Source organism: Sorex araneus, chromosome 4 (assembly GCF_027595985.1).
Source record: "Sorex araneus isolate mSorAra2 chromosome 4, mSorAra2.pri, whole genome shotgun sequence".
NCBI classification, from domain to species: Eukaryota; Metazoa; Chordata; class Mammalia; order Eulipotyphla; family Soricidae; genus Sorex; species Sorex araneus.
Genome location: NC_073305.1, coordinates 36,767,035 through 36,784,084, shown reverse-complemented (window position 1 = coordinate 36,784,084; position 17,050 = coordinate 36,767,035). Strand labels below are relative to the sequence as shown.

Sequence of the window (17,050 nt, the reverse complement as noted above, 5' to 3'; positions counted from 1 at the left end):
CTTGCTCATGGCCGACCGGGATCCCATCCCTGACATCCCATAGCACCACCAGGGGTGATTCCTAAATGCAGAGCCAAGAATAACCCCTGAGCATTGCTGGGTGTGCTCCCCACCTCCAAAAAAAACCCCCAAAACCCCACCCCTTTTGATAGCAAAGCAGAAGTTAAATAGGGGTGTGCAAAGAATGGAATTGCCAGAGGGACCCCACAAAGCCCCTGGGGTGCAGAATGGCGGGAGGAGACCAGGGCAAAGGGCCTTGCGGGCAGGCCTGGCTCCCGGCAGCAGCGCCTCTGGTGGCGGGGACAGGCCTTTGGTAAGGGCAGTTTTCAGCAGAGCCTCCACCAGGGCCCTGGCCGCAGGGAGCTGTCCAGGGTCCTGGACCGCTGGGGCTGGAAGCTCGTCCCTCTCGGCTCCAGCAGAGAAGGTGACTCTGGACGTCACTCCCCTTTCCAGCCCAGCCCCTGCATTTGTAGCTGCATTTCCCCGGCTCCCCAGTGGTTCTCAAAGTGCTAATAAACACCAGCACCGGCCCACGGACTGGGGGCTGGAGACCACAGGTCCAGATCCATGCCCGGATGCCCTCAGCTTGCTCCATCATCCCCCGTGCTCTTGAGGGGGAGCAAATGCTGATGAGACGGCGGCGTCCAGCCACAACCCTCTTCCCCGCTTCCCATAGCAGGGCTGGAGTTGGTTCTCAGTGCGGGGAGGCAGGACGGGGCTCCCATGCCCGAGTCCTTCCCGACGGCATCTGCCTACCTACCGTGGAATGCCTGGTATGCAGAGCCTACGCAGGCCGAGTTGGCAGTGTCCATGATGTACACGGGGGCACCAAACACATCTGCCAGCACCTGGGGAGGACACGGGAGGGTCGGCAGCAACGGCGAGTGGTTCCCCAGAGCGAACACGGAAAGCGGGTGATGCGTTCGCAGGTTTGCTTTCCTGGTTTGTCTTCCTTTCCGCCTCTATTGCTTTAGAGGGGGTAGTTCACTTCACCAGGTCACCCTGGTGAGGACAGGGGCAAGGAGGACCTCGGGGACACCTCGAGGGGAAGACCCGAGCCTTCCAGGCCCTTACAGCACCACTGAACCGTCTCCTCAAAGACCAGGTGGGAGATGCAGGGAGGCTGTTAAGTAGATGGCCAAGGTGGGGGACAGACGGGTATCAGACCCATATTAACAAGCCCAAACAGGGCTGGGCACAGTTCAGAGAGCAGAGGACCATGCCTTGAGTACAAAAGGCCTGGGTTTGAATCCCGGCACTTGCATTATCCCCTGAGCACTGCCGGGTGTGTTTCATCCATCCCCATCCCCAACAAAAACAAGTTTAGACAAAGCAAAATGAACAGGAGCATATTTATAGGGATAAAGAGAAAAATGCTCTATTTAGGGGTTCCAAAATTTTAAAAAATGGCATAAGTGTTGGATGAAGTGCCTGCACTCAGGGGCCCAGCAGGGCGTCCATCCACACATCCACTGACACCCACGTGAACTCTGTCCACTGGGCCCGAGCCCCTCCTTCCCCGGAGCAGGGGACTGGTTGTTAGTGGCGCACAGCTGCAGGCCCTTGGAAGTTTCACTAAACAGAGGCTTCTCCTTGCCCCGCCCCCACACACACATGATTCTTACTTCTCCCCAGGGCTGTCAGCTGACTCCTAACCCCAAGGTGGAGTCCAGTCTATGGGATAATGGTGTGATTCCAAAGATGCCAATGGGGCAGAGTTGAAGCCAACATCAGTTCAAATAACCTCCTCACTTCTCCTTCCTCACTGCCCGATTGCCTCCCTTCTCCGGGAACATCCTTCAACAGATTCAACAGATCACTTAGGGAAGAAGCCCGTTTTCGGGGTTCTGCTTCGAGAGAACCTAACCTAAGACGACAGGCATGTCAGATAGTCCAGAAGCTGAAACAGTTACTCCAAGAGCGATGGCAACCTGGGCTTCACCCAAAACACGCTCAGGATCCCCAGTGAGACACTGGCAGCTGGGCTGTCAGTCACTTGCTGGTTAATGTCACTTGCTGGTCTCTCTCTCTCTCTCTCTCTCTCTCTCTCTCTCTCTCTCTTTAATGAAGAAGATGCAGAACAGTGGCAAATCTGGTCTTATAAGAGAAATGGCAGGGGGAATATGCTTCCATGCACAGGGACCACAAGAGGGTGGGTGCAAGTAGGCAGGAGTTGGGTCAGGTGGAAGGACAGCGCTTTTCCTGCACGGAAGATGGAACCTGCTTCCCTGGTGAGCTGCTTTCCAGGCAGAGGATGAGCCCGGCTCTGCCCAAGTGGGGAAAGAGGCGGAGGTGCCCCTTCTTGCAGGGGCTGCACTGCAGACTCGACTTACCTGGAGGATGTCTCTGTTGTGAGAGGCGCCCCCAGTGGCCAGTATCTTTGTTTTGGGCACTTGGAGGAAAAAGGGGGGAAAAAGAAAGAATGAGCATGACAATCCCCACAAGACAGAAAGTGCAGCTTTCCAGGGGGCTTCAGCCACTCTGGACAGGCTGAGTTGGGCCAACCCTGCCCCCTGCCACCTCGAAGGGGGGCAGGTGAGGCCCTTCCCCGCCCCAAGGGGCCCAGCCCCAGCAGCTGAAAACCGCCAGAACTCAACTGCCGCCGTGCTGCCACGCTCCCGGTTGCTCTCCACACACTCGGGCCGAGCCTCACCCACGAGTAAACCTACCCCTGGACTCACATCTCATACCTCACACCACCCATACTCCAAGAGTAGCACACCACATTTGATGGGGTTTCAAGTGGAAGGCAACCAATCTTAGAGGGAAATATATTTTTAAAAATGTATATACATATATATATGTATATGCACACAGGCCCAACCCTTAATGACATAGTAGTAATCTCTTATTGAAAGGCTTACTGGCCTCTGGGTGAAATACAACAATCTTCACACACTCTCCTCTAAGGAAAGTGTTTTGGAGCATTTTCAGTGGTTTATTCATACCAAACAATATAACATAGATTATTTTGATTCTTCTTTGGGGCAGGGGTTGGGGTTAGAGATGGAAACATTCCAAATACGGTGGTGGGAAGGTGTAATGGTGATGGGATTGGTGTTCGAATGTTAAATGTAATCAAATATTGTGAGCTACTTTATAAAAATGAAGTTTAAAAAAAGAAAAGAATTTTTACTTAGAAAATAAAACCACTGCCCCCTGCTCCCCCTGACTGGGGGACAGATCCAGAGGGGACCTTACCCATGCAGTGTGCTGTTGGGAGGCCACTGCTCAGCTGTACAGTCTTTCTACCTTTCACAGTCTTTACTCCTATGCAAGACCTCACAAGGAACCAAGAATGGAAGGCTTCCTCATCTTGACAAAATGCAAAATGTACGACAACCAACCAAATTCTCACTCCACCACTTTACCTCCTTGGTGATTCTATTATTGGGAGTCATTGGTTTGTCTGTTTTTTTCTCCTTCTGTGTGCTCACCAATTTTCTATCCTCCTACACATTGCTAGTACTTGTCTTTTCCCTTCTGGTTTATTTTGCTTCATGTAATTCCCTTTCACTGCTTCTCTTTTGTTCTGAGTGGCAATTATCAGGAACACTCTGGAACTAGAAAATGGGAGGGGAAAAGAGGAGAGGAGATGAGGCTGGAGCAATAGCACAGCGGTAGGGCGTTTGCCTTGCACGCAACCGACCCAGGTTCGATTCCCAGCATCCCATATGGTCCCCTGAGCAGTGCCAGGGGTAATTCCTGAGTGCAGAGCCAGGAGTAACCCCTGTGCATTGCCGGGTGTGACCCAAAAAGCAAAAAAAATAAAAAGAGGAGAGGAGAGAAGAGACATAATATCTACTAGAACATAATTAGGAAATGGGATAGAAAACTCTACATGTTGATTTAAAAAACTATATATTTTAGTACTGATGGTGAAATTGTTTTATTTATTTTGGGGTGCTTGAGGGGGCGCTTACCTGGCTATACTCAGGGATTACTCCTGGCTCTGTGCTCAGGGGATCATATATGGTGCTGGGGATCAAAGTGGGGTACTATCTTACTTCTGTACTGTCTTTCTGACCCAGTGTGTTGAAATTTTAAAGGTGATTACTTGAAAAAAAAAGTAGGTCCTTTAGACTCAGGTGTCAAGACTGAAAATGCTGGGGCCAGCGCAACAGCACAGCAGGTCGGGCGTTTGCCTTACACATCACTGACCTGGATTCAAGCCCTGGCATCCCATAGGATCCCCTAAACACTGCCAGGAGTGATTCCTGAGCAGCACAGAGCTAAGAGTGACCAGTGAGCACAGTCAGGTGTGACCCTACCCAACTCCCCCCAGAAAAAATGAAGAAGGAGGAGGATGTGGAGGAGGAGGATGAGGACGAGGACTAGGAGGATGAGAAGGACAAGGAGGAAGAGGAAAAGGAGGAGGAGGAGAGGGAGGAGGAGGAGAGGGAGGAGGAGGAGAGGGAGGAGGAGAAGGAGAAGGAAAAGGAGAAGAGAAGGAGAAAGAGACGAAGGAGGATTAGAAGGAGAAGGAGGAGAAGAACGGAAGAAGAAGAAGAAGAAGAAGAAGAAGAAGAAGAAGAAGAAGAAGAAGAAGAAGAAGAAGAAGAAGAAGAAGAAGAAGAAGAAGAAGAAGAAGAAGAAAGGAGGAGGAGAAAGAGAAAGAAGAAGGAGAAGAAGAGGAGGAGGAGGAGGAGGAGGAGGAGAGAGGTGGAGCAGGAGGAGAAATTGGCAAAAATGCAAAAATTTCAACCATGGCAAGCCTTGTTAAGAGAAACAGAGATGACACAGAGAAAAGTCACACAAGGTCATTTAGAAGATCAGCCATTGCAGCATTGCTCCAAACACTGACCTAGAAAGACAAAGTGTATACCACAGAAGATGGAATAAGTTGATAGAATCATGGGATGGAACACTATAACTAAACTATAGCCAGTTAACAGCCCCTTGCTTAACACGAGCTCACATGAGTACATTCATGAACGCACTGAGCTAAAAAAGCAAGTCCATCCATGCCATCAGGACATTCAGAAGCAGATAAAGGCAGCAACGTAAATTGAGTGATGCATGCATTGTTGGCGAAGCCAACACCAAAATCAGGACAGAAATGCTCTCTGGGGAAACAGGGATGCAGGTGAAGGGGTAACCAGGTTAGTGCTAAGATTCTGACTGTCTTGTATTTTGTTGATAAAGCGGTGGGAGGCTGGATAGACAATACGAGGATTAAGGCTGTTGCCTTGCACATAATCAACCCATTTTGATCCCCAGAATCGCGTAGTCCCTGATTGATGTGTCTGCCTAACGCAAAATAAAATTTAATAAATTAAAAAATAAAAAAATATTTCTTGATGACTTGTTACTCTTGGGGCATCCAATATTCTATTCTTCAGGGATGTGGTTCATTAACGTTTTATAAGTAACTGTATATCCTATACCTTATGCATATTTTTCCACAATAAAAAACTAAATTGGGGCCACCACGGAGACAGCTCCATGGGGTGGAGCACAGGCTTTGCATGCAGGAGACTCAGGTTCCAACCCTGGCATCACATGTCCCCCAGAACACTGAGCTGGAAGTAACCCTTGAGGGCCACTGGTGTGACAAAAATAAATAAATACAATTTTTTAAAAATCCTCGAATAAGAAAAGAAAAAGGGCCCAAGAAATAGCATAGAAGACACTGATATCTTGCATGCAGCTGATCCTGTTTGATCCCCCTGCACTGTATGTGCACCCCTGAGCACCACCAGGTCACTCGTAAGCACCGAGCCAGGAGGAGCCCCTGCCCACACAACTCCTCCTCCAGGGACACTTCAGTGGAACAACACACATAGATTCAGTATTAGTTAAGATGGAAATAGTCAAGAAGGAATGACACTTGAGCTGTACCAAAGAATGCTGAATAAGCAAAGCCCACGCTTTCTTTTTTTGTTTTTGTGTGTGGGTCACACCCAGCAGTGCCAGGGATCAACTCCCAGTGGGGCTCAAGGAACAACCACATGGAGATGCCAGGAATCAAACCCAGGCTGGCCGATGCAGGAGCCCCTGCGGCTCCTAGACCATTTCTCTCTGGCCCATTTTATTTATTTCCTTATTGGTTTTTTGGTTTTAGGGTTTAGGGCTATAACCCATCAGTGCTCCAAGCTCACTTCTGGATCTGCACTCAGGGACCAGGGACCAATCTGTGGTGCCTGGGATCCAACCTAGGTTGGCTGCATACCAAGCAAGAGTCTCACTCACTATGCGACGTAAAGTCGTCAGACAGTTGTGAATGTAAACCAGCCGAAAGAAACACGGTGGAATGAGGTGGGACCTTAGTGCTGCCCCATCCAGGAAGGATGAGACGGGCTGTGCAATGAGTACAGAGCTGACAGACATGCCAGGGACAGAGAAAACCACCAAATATGTAGCGGCTGTGGGGCTGGAGCCACAGTACAGCAGCTAAGGCATTTGTCTTGCACGTGGCTGACCTGAGTTCAATCCCCGGCTTCTCATATGGACCCCTGAGCCCACCAGGAATGATTCCTGAATGCAGAGCTAGGCATAATCCCCGGGCAACCCTTAGATGTGGCCCCAAAACAAACCGAAAAACCGTGTAACCAGCTGCATGTGGGCTGGGGTGGGGGAAGGGATCTGAAATCCCCACCCCCATCAGAGCTCACCCTCCCCACCCAGCCCCCAGTGACACTGCCTGGCGTGGGGATATGGAAGCAGGGGCCAGGCAAGCAAACAGGGCTCTGCAATCTCACTTCTGCGTCATGGGATTCTCTCTCAGTGAGTCATACCTGGTGAGTCTCAGGGCTTACTCCTAGCTCTGGGCTGAGGGATTACCTCTGGCAGGGCTCAGGGCACCCTGTGGGGTGCAGGGGAGCGAACCTGAGTTGCATGCAAGGCAAGCACCCAACCTACTGTACTATCTTTCTGGCCCTGATAATAACATTTTAATTGCTTTTACAAATCAACCCGGCAAAATGAACTATCCAGGGAAACATATTTCAGGCGGGTCCAGCTGGTGTGAGGAAAGCATTAAGAGAAGAAGCACTTCCAGAAACACTGTATATTTGGGCCAGTGGTCAAGAACCCAGAATCTGGAGCCAGCCTCGTTGGGTGCAAAAGCTCCGACAGACTCAAAAGAGCCGCTTGGCATGCGGAGATGGAGTTTCCTGCGCGGTGACATGGAGGCAATGGCAGAAACCTACACTGTTCTGCACAAGGAGGGCTAAGGAAGCAGGCAGGGCAAACAGTGGGTGCTCAGAATGATGCAGCCGGGTCCCAGGGGTGACTCAGTGCCAAAAGCACCTGCCTTGCAAGCACGATGCTGTGAGTTCTATCTTCAGTGTCACCCACTTGTGCCCAGCACCATCCCTGCAACGCTCTATGGCTTGAGAGTGCCCCAGGCCATACCAGAGCATCCAGCAGGGCCGGGACGGTGAACCCCAGCGAGCTCTGCAACCAAACAGGTGTGCGACCCCTGTTCAGTACAATCAGGCTGACGGGAGGGCAGAGGAAAGGCCGGCAGCTTTGGCCGTCAGGATCAAAGCGCCTCTATTCAAACTATTAAAGCAAGACAATAACTGCCCACAGCACAGCATGAGCTGGCCAGTCCACCCAGGCAGGACCAGGCTGCTGCACGCCCGTGTGCAACCCCCTTTGCTGCAACCTCTAGGTTGCAACTTCCAGGCTGCTTTGCACGAGGAAGGCTTTGGGAGATGGGAATAATGACTCAGGGACCTCTCTGCTCCCCTCTCCTGGCACTGGGCTGTCGGGGACAGTCCCTCCATCAAGTACCCTGCTGAGAGCCAGAGGACCCGCCCACCAGGCCTCAACCTCAGCACCTTCTGACCCCCATTTCATTTCTCAGGGAACTCTGAAGTCTCCGAGGACTCCCGGGGACCTTTGGCTTCTACTCTGGGTATTAGGAAGAAACAGAACTAGTCATCACATTTACTGACTTAACGTTTTTGCATTACAGGGGCTGGAACAATAGTACGATGAGTAGGGCGTTTGCTTTGCACGTCGTAGACCTGGGTTCGATCCCTGGCACCCCATATGGTACCCTGAGTTCCCCAGAGTGATCCCTGGTCACCCCCGGGTGTGACCCCCAAACAAAAAATAAATGAAAAAGTGATGTCTGGGATTGAGTCTTGGTTGGATCTTTCTGATGCTAGTGTAAATAGGTTATTTATCTATTTATTATTATTATTATTATTATTATTATTATTAATTGCACTGCACTCTCACATATATCTTTAAAAGTGGACATTCTCATCCTTGGTGGAAAGTTTACCCACTATGAGCCATGAGCCCACACACCAGCAGCAGCCAGGGGCCACCTCCTGTCAGTTCACCTCCTGATGTCCAAGAGCAAAGACTTTCGCCTGGTTTAGGACTTGCTGCCCACAGCATCCTGCCATGTCAGGGCTCATTTTACTCGCCAGAACAGGGCTAATACTCGTCTAATCAGATGGCTGCAGTGGCAGCCGGTTCGGTTTCGTTTCTGGGCAGGACCACGTGCCTAAATTATGCAGCCAAGAGCCAAGCCTGGCTACTCTCAACTAGAGCTGGGTGGTTCCCGGGGAGGCGGACTGTGAGCACAGAGCCACAGGGATTTAAGGAACACGTGACAATTTCGATTGTCTTCCTGAAATGGGAGATTGCTGGGTAGGTGTAGACACAGGTCTGGGGGATGTTGCTGAACAGGTTTTCCAAAACCCTTCACCGAATGCTTGTTTTTATAGTTTTCTTTTACTTGGTTGGATTAAAGACATAAAGCACCTATTTCATAAGGGCCAGGGAGACAGCACCAAGCGCTGGGGCCCAGGCTGTGCCTGCCCAAGTCCTAGGTTCCATCCCCATCACTGCAAGATCCCCAGAGCACTGTGCTGTGAAGAGTCCCTTAAGAGCCGCCAGAGGGGTCCCCAAAACGTATTCAGAACAAAAGAGCTACTACCTAGAACTTGGGTTGTGTATACAAGGAGTGTCTCAAGAAGGTTGTCTAGGAAACACGCCACACTTCTAGCATTTTCTAGTGTCTCCGGTGGGTGACAGCAGCTGCCTCCCCGAGGGTCGAACGCGTCTCAGAGTCTGGACTTTCCCCTCCCCATGAGACCCACCCAACATCTCCAGTTAAAGTAGCTCATGACCCCCCTAAAGCTGCCCATCCATGGTTCAAGTTCCCAGATGCCCTTCCTCTCCCCGCCCCCCAGGGTCTTCCCTCTCCATCCTAAACCTTCCCCATCCAACAATGGTCCTACAAGATGGTCTTCCCTGTCCAAGCTGAAAGGCCCGGGATGGTGATTGCCCACCACACTGCAGATTGGCGCCTGCCTAGGCTAGAAGGCCAAGGGCAGTGAGCAGTGATGGCCCCAGCTTAGACCCGCCCCATGTGCACTGCCCCTGTCCGCCAAGTCCAGCAGGTGAACGTTCAGCCTGCAGGTCAGAGCTCAGGGCTGTAGAAGGTGCTTCAAGGCCTTCCAGAGATGAGCCGTGAGGCGGGAGGGCCTGTGTGTAGTGTGTGGTCACCCATGCCTGGCAGCCAGTGATGTGTGAGGGGGGAGAGCAGGGGCCCAGCCCAGGCCTCACGTGCACCAGGTAAGCGCCTGACCACGGAGCTGCAGCTGCGTGTCCTGCCCTCCACTCACTTCCTACCACACTACAGGAACCGGATTCCACCCCCTGACTGATGTGACCCCCATACCGAAGGCCAGGCCCGAAGGACGGGGAGGGCCTCAAAGCCCTCAGCGACCCTGGCGCCCACCCCAGCCGGGGCTGCCAGCAGCTTCACTTACTGACTCGATAGCCCAGGCCCTCGGCGTGGATCCTCTTGGCCATGAACTGTCCTTCAATCAGGGCACGAATCTCCACCTCCCTGGGGAAGGCTGGGACCTATTGGTGGGGGGAGGTCACAGAGTGATGCTCTCATGGCACACGCATGTGTGGGTGTGAGTGTACACGCATGTGTGTGAGTGCGCATGTGAGCGTGCACAAGTGCAGGCGTGCGGTGTGTGTGCCTGAGTGTGAGCACACTGGGTGTGCATGTGTGTTTGAGTGGGCATGTGTGTATACATGAGTATGCACATGTGTGTACATTGTGTTTAAGAGTGTATGTGTATTTGAGTGTGCACGTATGTGTTTGTGATCTGAGCACATCTGGTGTGCATGTGTGTACACATGAGTATGCACATGTGCATTGTGTTTAAGTATACATATGTGTTTGAGTGTGCATTTGAGTACACCTGGGATACATGTGTGTTTGAGTGGGCACATGTTTAAATGTGCGTGTATGTGCACATGTTCACACATGTAAATGTATATGTTTGTGCAAGTATGTACGCATGTCTGTGAACAATAGCCCAGGTTTGGAATTCATGACTCAGGCCTCTGCAGGAGTGTAAGAGCTCCTGAGTCACAAACATTGCCTGCCACCCACACTCACACAAATACACAAAGCCAAGCCCTGTGGGAGGACTGCCCTGAGGGGAGCTGCATCAGAGAGCACCTCCAAAGGAGCCAAGGGCTGCTTCTGCCATTCAGCTGGGTGATGTTGAATAAATTACCCGAATCTACTTTTGATTGTTTGGGGGGACACACCCAGGGCTGCTCAGGGCTTACTCTGAACTCTGCACTCAGGGATCAAGCCTGGTGGCGCTTGGGGGACCCTATGCGGTGCCTGGGACTGAACCCAGGTCAGCTGCACGCAAGGGAAGTGCCCTGCCCTCTATACACTGCTCTGGCCCCTGAGTGAGTTACCTACGTGTTAAGGCTAGGGATGTGGCTCATTGGCAGAGCTCGTGCCTTGCAGGTGGAGGACTTGGGTCCACCTCAGCACCAGAAGAAAATAATAATAATGCAGCCTTGCTGAGCCTCCATTTTATTAGTTTGTTTTTAGAATAAGAACAACGCCAGGCAGTGCTGGAACTCTGGTTCCTCTGGCCCATCTTCCGTGAGTGACAGAAACCAAAAGATGCTGCCTTCCTGCTCCTGGTCCCATTCTTGCCTTGCACACAGCCAACCCTTACTCATCTCCGGCACCACGAATGGTCCCCGAGCACCACTAGGAGTGATCCCTGGGTCCAGAGTCACGAGTGGCATCAGAGCCCCATCAGATGTGACCCCAAGGCCCCAAAGTAATGTTTCCAGGCCAAGGAGCCCTGAGTTTGCGCTTCCCTCCCGACCCGCACACATCCCCGTGACTTGGGTGCATTATTACATCTCTCTGGGCCTCCATTTCTTCATCTGTACAGGGGATGCTAATAACCTGCTTTGCAGAGCTGCTCAGGCAGTAAGTGAGGCAGAGGCTGCGGCTGCCAGCACAGTGCTCAATTAAGCCGCTCTCAATACACATGGAGGCCCCAGGGCCGCTGGCACTCTTCAGAGAGGAAGGCAGCGGCAGCCCTGGGCACTGCGGGCCCCCGGGTGGGCAGCATGCACCCGGGAAAGCTTGGCTTTGGCCGTGACTGCGGGAATGAGCGGGGCAACAGAGACTGGTGATGCGCCTACCCCACTACTTCCAGATGGAGCCGGTGAGTCTCCAGGCTCAGCAACGCGCTTACCTCCTGGTCTGCTGCATTGAATCGGTGACGCCCAATGGCTTCAGGGGTGATCTCCATGACATCGAAATAAAAACCTGAAACAAGATCAATAAGCAATGGAGCAGTGAGCTGTCTGTGATCAAAAGCAAAAGGCGTGAGATGCCCCTTTCACATCTTGTCCGTTGGATGAAAGTTATATTTTTGTGTAATCTTTTAAAATTTTGTTGTTATCAGGGGCTGGAGAGATAGCACAGCGGGTAGGGCGTTTGCCTTGCACACGGCCGACCCGGGTTCAAATCCCAGCATCCCATATGGTCCCCTGAGCACGGCCAGGGGTAATTCCTGAGTGCAAAGCCAGGAGTAACCCCTGTGCATCGCCAGGTGTGACCCAAAAAGAAAAAAAAAAAATTTTGTTGTTATCATTGATGACATTTTGGTTTGGGGCCACCCCAGCAATGCCCAGAGCTTACTCCTGGCTCTGCACTCAGGAACTACTCTTGGTGGTGCTCAAGGGACTATATGGGATGTCGGGGATTGAACCTAGGTCAGCTGCATGCGAGGCAAATGCCATACTTGCAGTACTATGACTCCAACTCCCTTTTACTTTTATTTATTTAAAAATTAAAAAGTTGATGGGGCTGGAGCACAGTGGGTAGGGCGCTTGCCTTGCACGCGGCCAACCCGGGTTCGATTCCCAGCATCCTATATGGTCCCTCGAGCACCGCCAGGAGTAATTCCTGAGTACAGAGCCAGGAGTAACCCCTGGGCATTGCCGGGTGTGACCCAAAAAAGCAATAAATAAATAAATATTTTTAAAAATAAAATTAAAATTAAAAAGTTGAGTTTTGAGGTTAGAGAGATGGGTGGGGTGCATTGGTTCTTGGCAGATTTGGAAAGGGGAAGAGTGAGCTGTCCCCTGTCCCAGAACGCCAGGCTGGCCCCACCCCTCCCTATTGGCTCCCCCCTCCCCCCGCCGGGTCTTGGCTCCCAGCTGCTCCTCTCCAGCAGGACAGCGGCAGCTGGCAACACCCAGAAAACTTCTCTTTGATGTCACGTGATCAACTCCGTCCTGGGAGCCCAGGTCAGAGGCAGTCGTCCAGATAACCCTAAAATGCCAGTGCGGGCTGTAGGGGGGCAGCGGGCCTCTTCTCTCTCAGGAGGCCGCCCAGTTCCCAGGACTGGCTGGTGTCGGGGGAGCACCCGTGGATCGGGCCCAGGTCTGCAGCCTTGACTCTGCAGCTGGGGTCGGACTCACAGACCCACTCCACCCGAGTGGGAACCGCACCCAGACACGGCGACCCGAGGCTTCCCCACTGCCCTCTGCTCCCTGCACGGGCCCCCGCCGCCCCACCCCTCCCCCAGCCCGGGCCCCACGCAGCAGCCCACCCAGGTTCCCGCCGTTCCCCATCTCCGTGGACTGCAGCGCCTTCGAGAACTCGCTCCAGGAGCCGGCGGCCGACTCGTCTCGGACCTTCTCTCGCATGAGGGAGCCGTTCTTAAAGCTGCAGAAGGAAGGCCGCAAAGTTGGAGCCATCACTCTTGGGGCTGGCTGACCACCCCGGGACAGACTGGACCACAGACCCCGCTCAAGTGAGGCCCCAGGCCACCCTCCGCCATCGGACCCACACACGCCCCTTCCCTGTACCCCTCCCTGCTCCTGGCGTCACGACTACAAACACTGGGTTCTCGGAAGCCGGGGATGCGGTCCCGGGGCAGCCATGCAGCTTTGCATGCGGGAAGCCGGGCCCGCAGGGTCCCCCGAGCACTGCCGGGAGTGAGCACCCCAGCACCCCTTCTCTGACAGCTGTCCCAGCGAGAGGTGCTGACTGCCCTGGGTGGGGTCTTCCGCACGCTGGACTCCCTCTGACCACCCCAGGGCGAGTCTCCCCACCATGTGCTCTGGGGTGGCCCCAGGCCACTGAGGATCCAGAGGCGGTGGCGGGGATGGGGGGTCAGGGGCACCGGAGGCTGGGTTTGGCGAGCCTGGCCAGGGTCCCCCCACCCCGCCCACCTACCACAGGAGCGCCATGTAGTGCTGCGGGGCCACGGGATTGCAGAAGATGTGGCCCTCCAGGGCAGGCGTGGGCTCCTGCAGCCACAGGAAGAGGGTGTCACTGGTGCCCAGGCTGACCTAGGGGGGACAGAGGCGGGTGCCACATCACTGCTCAGCTCCCCCTGCCCCAGCCCCCACTCACCTGTGGACCTCAGGTCAGAGGCCACTTCTGGAACAGGGAGATGGACCCCCCTCCCCAGAACCATGCTGCCAGGAGTGACCCCCAACACCTCTGGGCGACTCCCCCGCCCTCCACTGAAACCACTTCCTGGGGAGACCCTCTGCCCTTTCCCCGCCAGCTCCCCCCACCCCTGCTGGACCCGTGGGGCCGGTGCTGAGAACTGATCTGAGCTGCAGCTCACCAAGCGGTGACTGGCTCCACCCAAAGGACTTCCCTCTGGATCCAGATCATGGCTGTGTCATCCTTGTCCATCTGGGAGCTTGGTCTTGGGCCTCACCTCGGACCCTCTGCCACTAGGAGCTCCCAAGACTGGCCAGGGCAGCCGAGCTGAGGCGGGCAGGCCTGGGGGCTTCCTGTCCCCCCCCCTGCTCCCTGACTGTCTTGGAGAATGGGCAGACCTCCTCTGAGAGACCTGCAGTCCCGCCCCCAGGGCAGAGAGGGCGGCCCCGTGGCCAGGGAGAGGTCACCTACCGCAATGTCGCCTTCCTCCAGCCTCATGCCGGCCAGCGATGCTGAGAAGGGGAGACAGCCTCTGGTCAGCGGGGCCACGCGGGCGCCTCAAAGCAGACCACAGTCACCCAGGTGGGAGCTCGCCCCCCTCCCCCCTCCCCCAGCACGAGCCAGGAGCAAGGCGGACACAGGGTGGCAGGGGTCCAGGGCTGAGCCCGAGGTTCACAGGACTGGGGGAGCTCCTTCCTCAAGGGGACCAAGCTCCCACCCTCTCCAGGTGCTCCCGGGAGCATGGAGCCGACAGGTATAGACTGGTATAGACTGGGGAGAGGGGGCCAGGGGAGGGGGCTGCCCCCAGCCGGGACGCTCAGCCCTCGTGTCGCTTTAGACACGGCTCACTGGGGGGGCCACACTCCTGACTGACTGTGGTGCTCCCACATCTTCACTTGTAGTGTTCACCAGAGGCCACACCTGTTGGGATGCGGGGAGGTGAGGGGCGGAGAAGAAGGGGACCACTGGAATCCAGCCCGGGCACCTAGGGGCCCCTCAGCCTCAAGCTGCTAAGGCGGGTGCTTTGGGCCACCCTCCCGAGTGTCGCCGTAGTGAAGGCGAAACCAATGCATCCATCACTAAAGGCAGCAGCAAACTGAACACTGATTGCCCATAAAGGGGCTTCCCACCTGCTGCCAACCCCTTTAGCCCAAACATTCACCCAACGTTCCCCGAGTCCACGAGAATGCTCTGCTTTGTCCTTCCAGCTCAGGGACACCTAGATGCTTCCACTTCAGCAGTTAAATAGAAGCCCATTCCCGAAAGACAGGACAGCGGGCAGTGTGTTTTGCACGCAGCCAGCCCCGGTCTGATGCCTGGTGCCGCAGACGGCCCCCTAGCATCTCCAGGAGTGATTTCTGAGCACAGACCTAGGAGTGAGCCCTGGACACGACCACCGTGCCCCTGCCCCAACCAAAACAAACAAACAAAAAATGAAGGCTGTTATCCTGTTTGACATTCTTCTAGTGAGTGCAAGAAAATACCTTTATCAGGTCAGAAAGAGAGAGAGAGAGAGAGAAAGAGAGAGAGAGAGAGAGAGAGAGAGAGAGAGAAGAGAGAAAGGGATGGAGGGAGGGCAGGTCACTAACACATACACAGCTGGTACATTCAGTGATGAACACTGTGCCGTAAGTTCCACGCAGACATTGACTAATTGCTGTGACCCTGTCCCTATTCGTGTCCCTTAGAACAGGGGCTGCTGGTCACCAGCCTACCAAAGCTCTTTGTGGATGGCGTTGGAGGCTTGGCCCAATTTGGCGAGAGCCAGGCCAAGCCCGCATGCTTCATGAGACGGGGCTGCCTCCCTCTGCCCCCCAGGTGCCACCTGTTCCCCCGTGAGATTTCTGTAAGAGGACCACCGTGAGGCAGGAACACAGCAGCAGGCACTTGGCAGCTCACACAGGGCCCCGGAAGGCTCGGGAGCAGGCAGGGCCTGGCCTGCAAGCATGAGGCTGCGGGTGGATTCCCTGGTGCTGCCCAGGGGCCCTCCTGCCCTGGCACGGCCACACAACAGCAAGCATGTGAGCAAAGCTAAGGGGAGTGGCCCCTGGAAGCACCACTAAGGTGTGCAACTCTGTCCCTGACCACCCCCAACACACACACACACATACACACTCTCTCTCTCTCTCTCTCCCTTCCTCCCTCCAGCTAGAACACGTGTGAGCACAGCAGAAGGTGTACACGTGTGAGCCAGCCCCAGCGAGCACCACTCGGCCCACCCCCAACCTTAGTCACCAGCAACAGGGAGGGGAGGTGGAAAGGGAATTAAAAAATACAACATCTGGGGCCAAGGCACAGCAGGCAGGGAGCATCACTGGGTGTGTCTCAGTCAAACAAACAAAAAGGCAGTTTATGGAGGGAAGGAAGCGCCTCATTGGGGTAGGGGGGCGCACCCCACCCCCACCCCACCCCCGTGGACCCAGTCAGGCCCTGTACTCACCTGGGTTGTCCCCAGTAAAGGCCACCACTTTGCAGTCGGGAGGAAACCCGTAGCGCCGGACATAGTAGGCAGACACGGCTCCCTGAGAACAGCAAGCACGCTCGCTGCAGGCCAGGGTGGCCAGCTGTGCATGGCCCCCGCAGGGCCCGCCCCCCGCCCCCCGCCACTGGTGCTGAAGGAACCCCAGGGAAGCATCAGGAATAGTGTGGGTTTGGGGTTACTCCCAGCAGTGATCGGGATCTCTTCCTGCCTCTGCGCTCAGCGATCACTCCGGGCAGGGCTTGGGGGACCATATGGAGTGTCAGGATTGAACCCGGCTGGACTGAGTTCAGGCTAGACCCACACAGGCCCTCCTGGAGGCAAGTCTGTGGCTGCCGTGGAGGAAACGCTCCCTCCTAGAGGCGGAAGGTGCCCTGGGGAACAGAACCCCCTCTGGGGCGGGAGCGGGGTCATTTTCCTGTGCGGTGAACCCCGGGTCTCCGAGGCCTGTGGGAGATGCTTGATATCCCTGGCACCCCCTCTACACACGGTCCTTCCAGTCTGAGGGCCAGAGGCTGCTTTCCACACCCCAGGGTAGTCTCAGGAGCTGGGCTCCCTGTGGGGCGTGGTCCATTTTTGCAGGCCCCGGGAGACTTTCCTGCCTCCACTGCCAACACTCTCCCGCTGCGAACATTGGCGGGTCTGCCCATGTGGCCTGCACCAAGGGCACTGAGGGTGGTGTCTACTCTCTGCACCTGGTTCCTCTTAGAGGACAGAAGGGCCCATGTCTGACCTGAACGGGGCACCACGCCGTGAGAAGTGGATGGATGCTTTTCATAGTTCCATGGGCCAGACAGTCTTGGGCCCTTTGAATGCATCGACTTTATTATTTTTTTTTTTCTGCATGGCCCAGG

At 54.7% G+C, this 17,050-nt stretch overlaps 1 protein-coding gene across 1 annotated transcript in view; it reads right to left on the bottom strand.

The window, feature by feature from the left end:
- XYLB (xylulokinase) overlaps positions 1–17,050 on the bottom strand; it is a 36,547-nt gene that overhangs the window by 6,275 nt on the left and 13,222 nt on the right. The window contains exons 10-17 of the mRNA XM_055135655.1: positions 16,158–16,239; positions 14,189–14,229; positions 13,499–13,614; positions 12,870–12,985; positions 11,505–11,578; positions 9,741–9,837; positions 2,334–2,392; positions 761–848 (exon numbers count right to left, since the gene is read on the bottom strand). Of these exons, the coding sequence (XP_054991630.1) occupies positions 761–848; positions 2,334–2,392; positions 9,741–9,837; positions 11,505–11,578; positions 12,870–12,985; positions 13,499–13,614; positions 14,189–14,229; positions 16,158–16,239 (673 nt within the window). The remainder of the gene's footprint in view (positions 1–760; positions 849–2,333; positions 2,393–9,740; positions 9,838–11,504; positions 11,579–12,869; positions 12,986–13,498; positions 13,615–14,188; positions 14,230–16,157; positions 16,240–17,050) is intronic.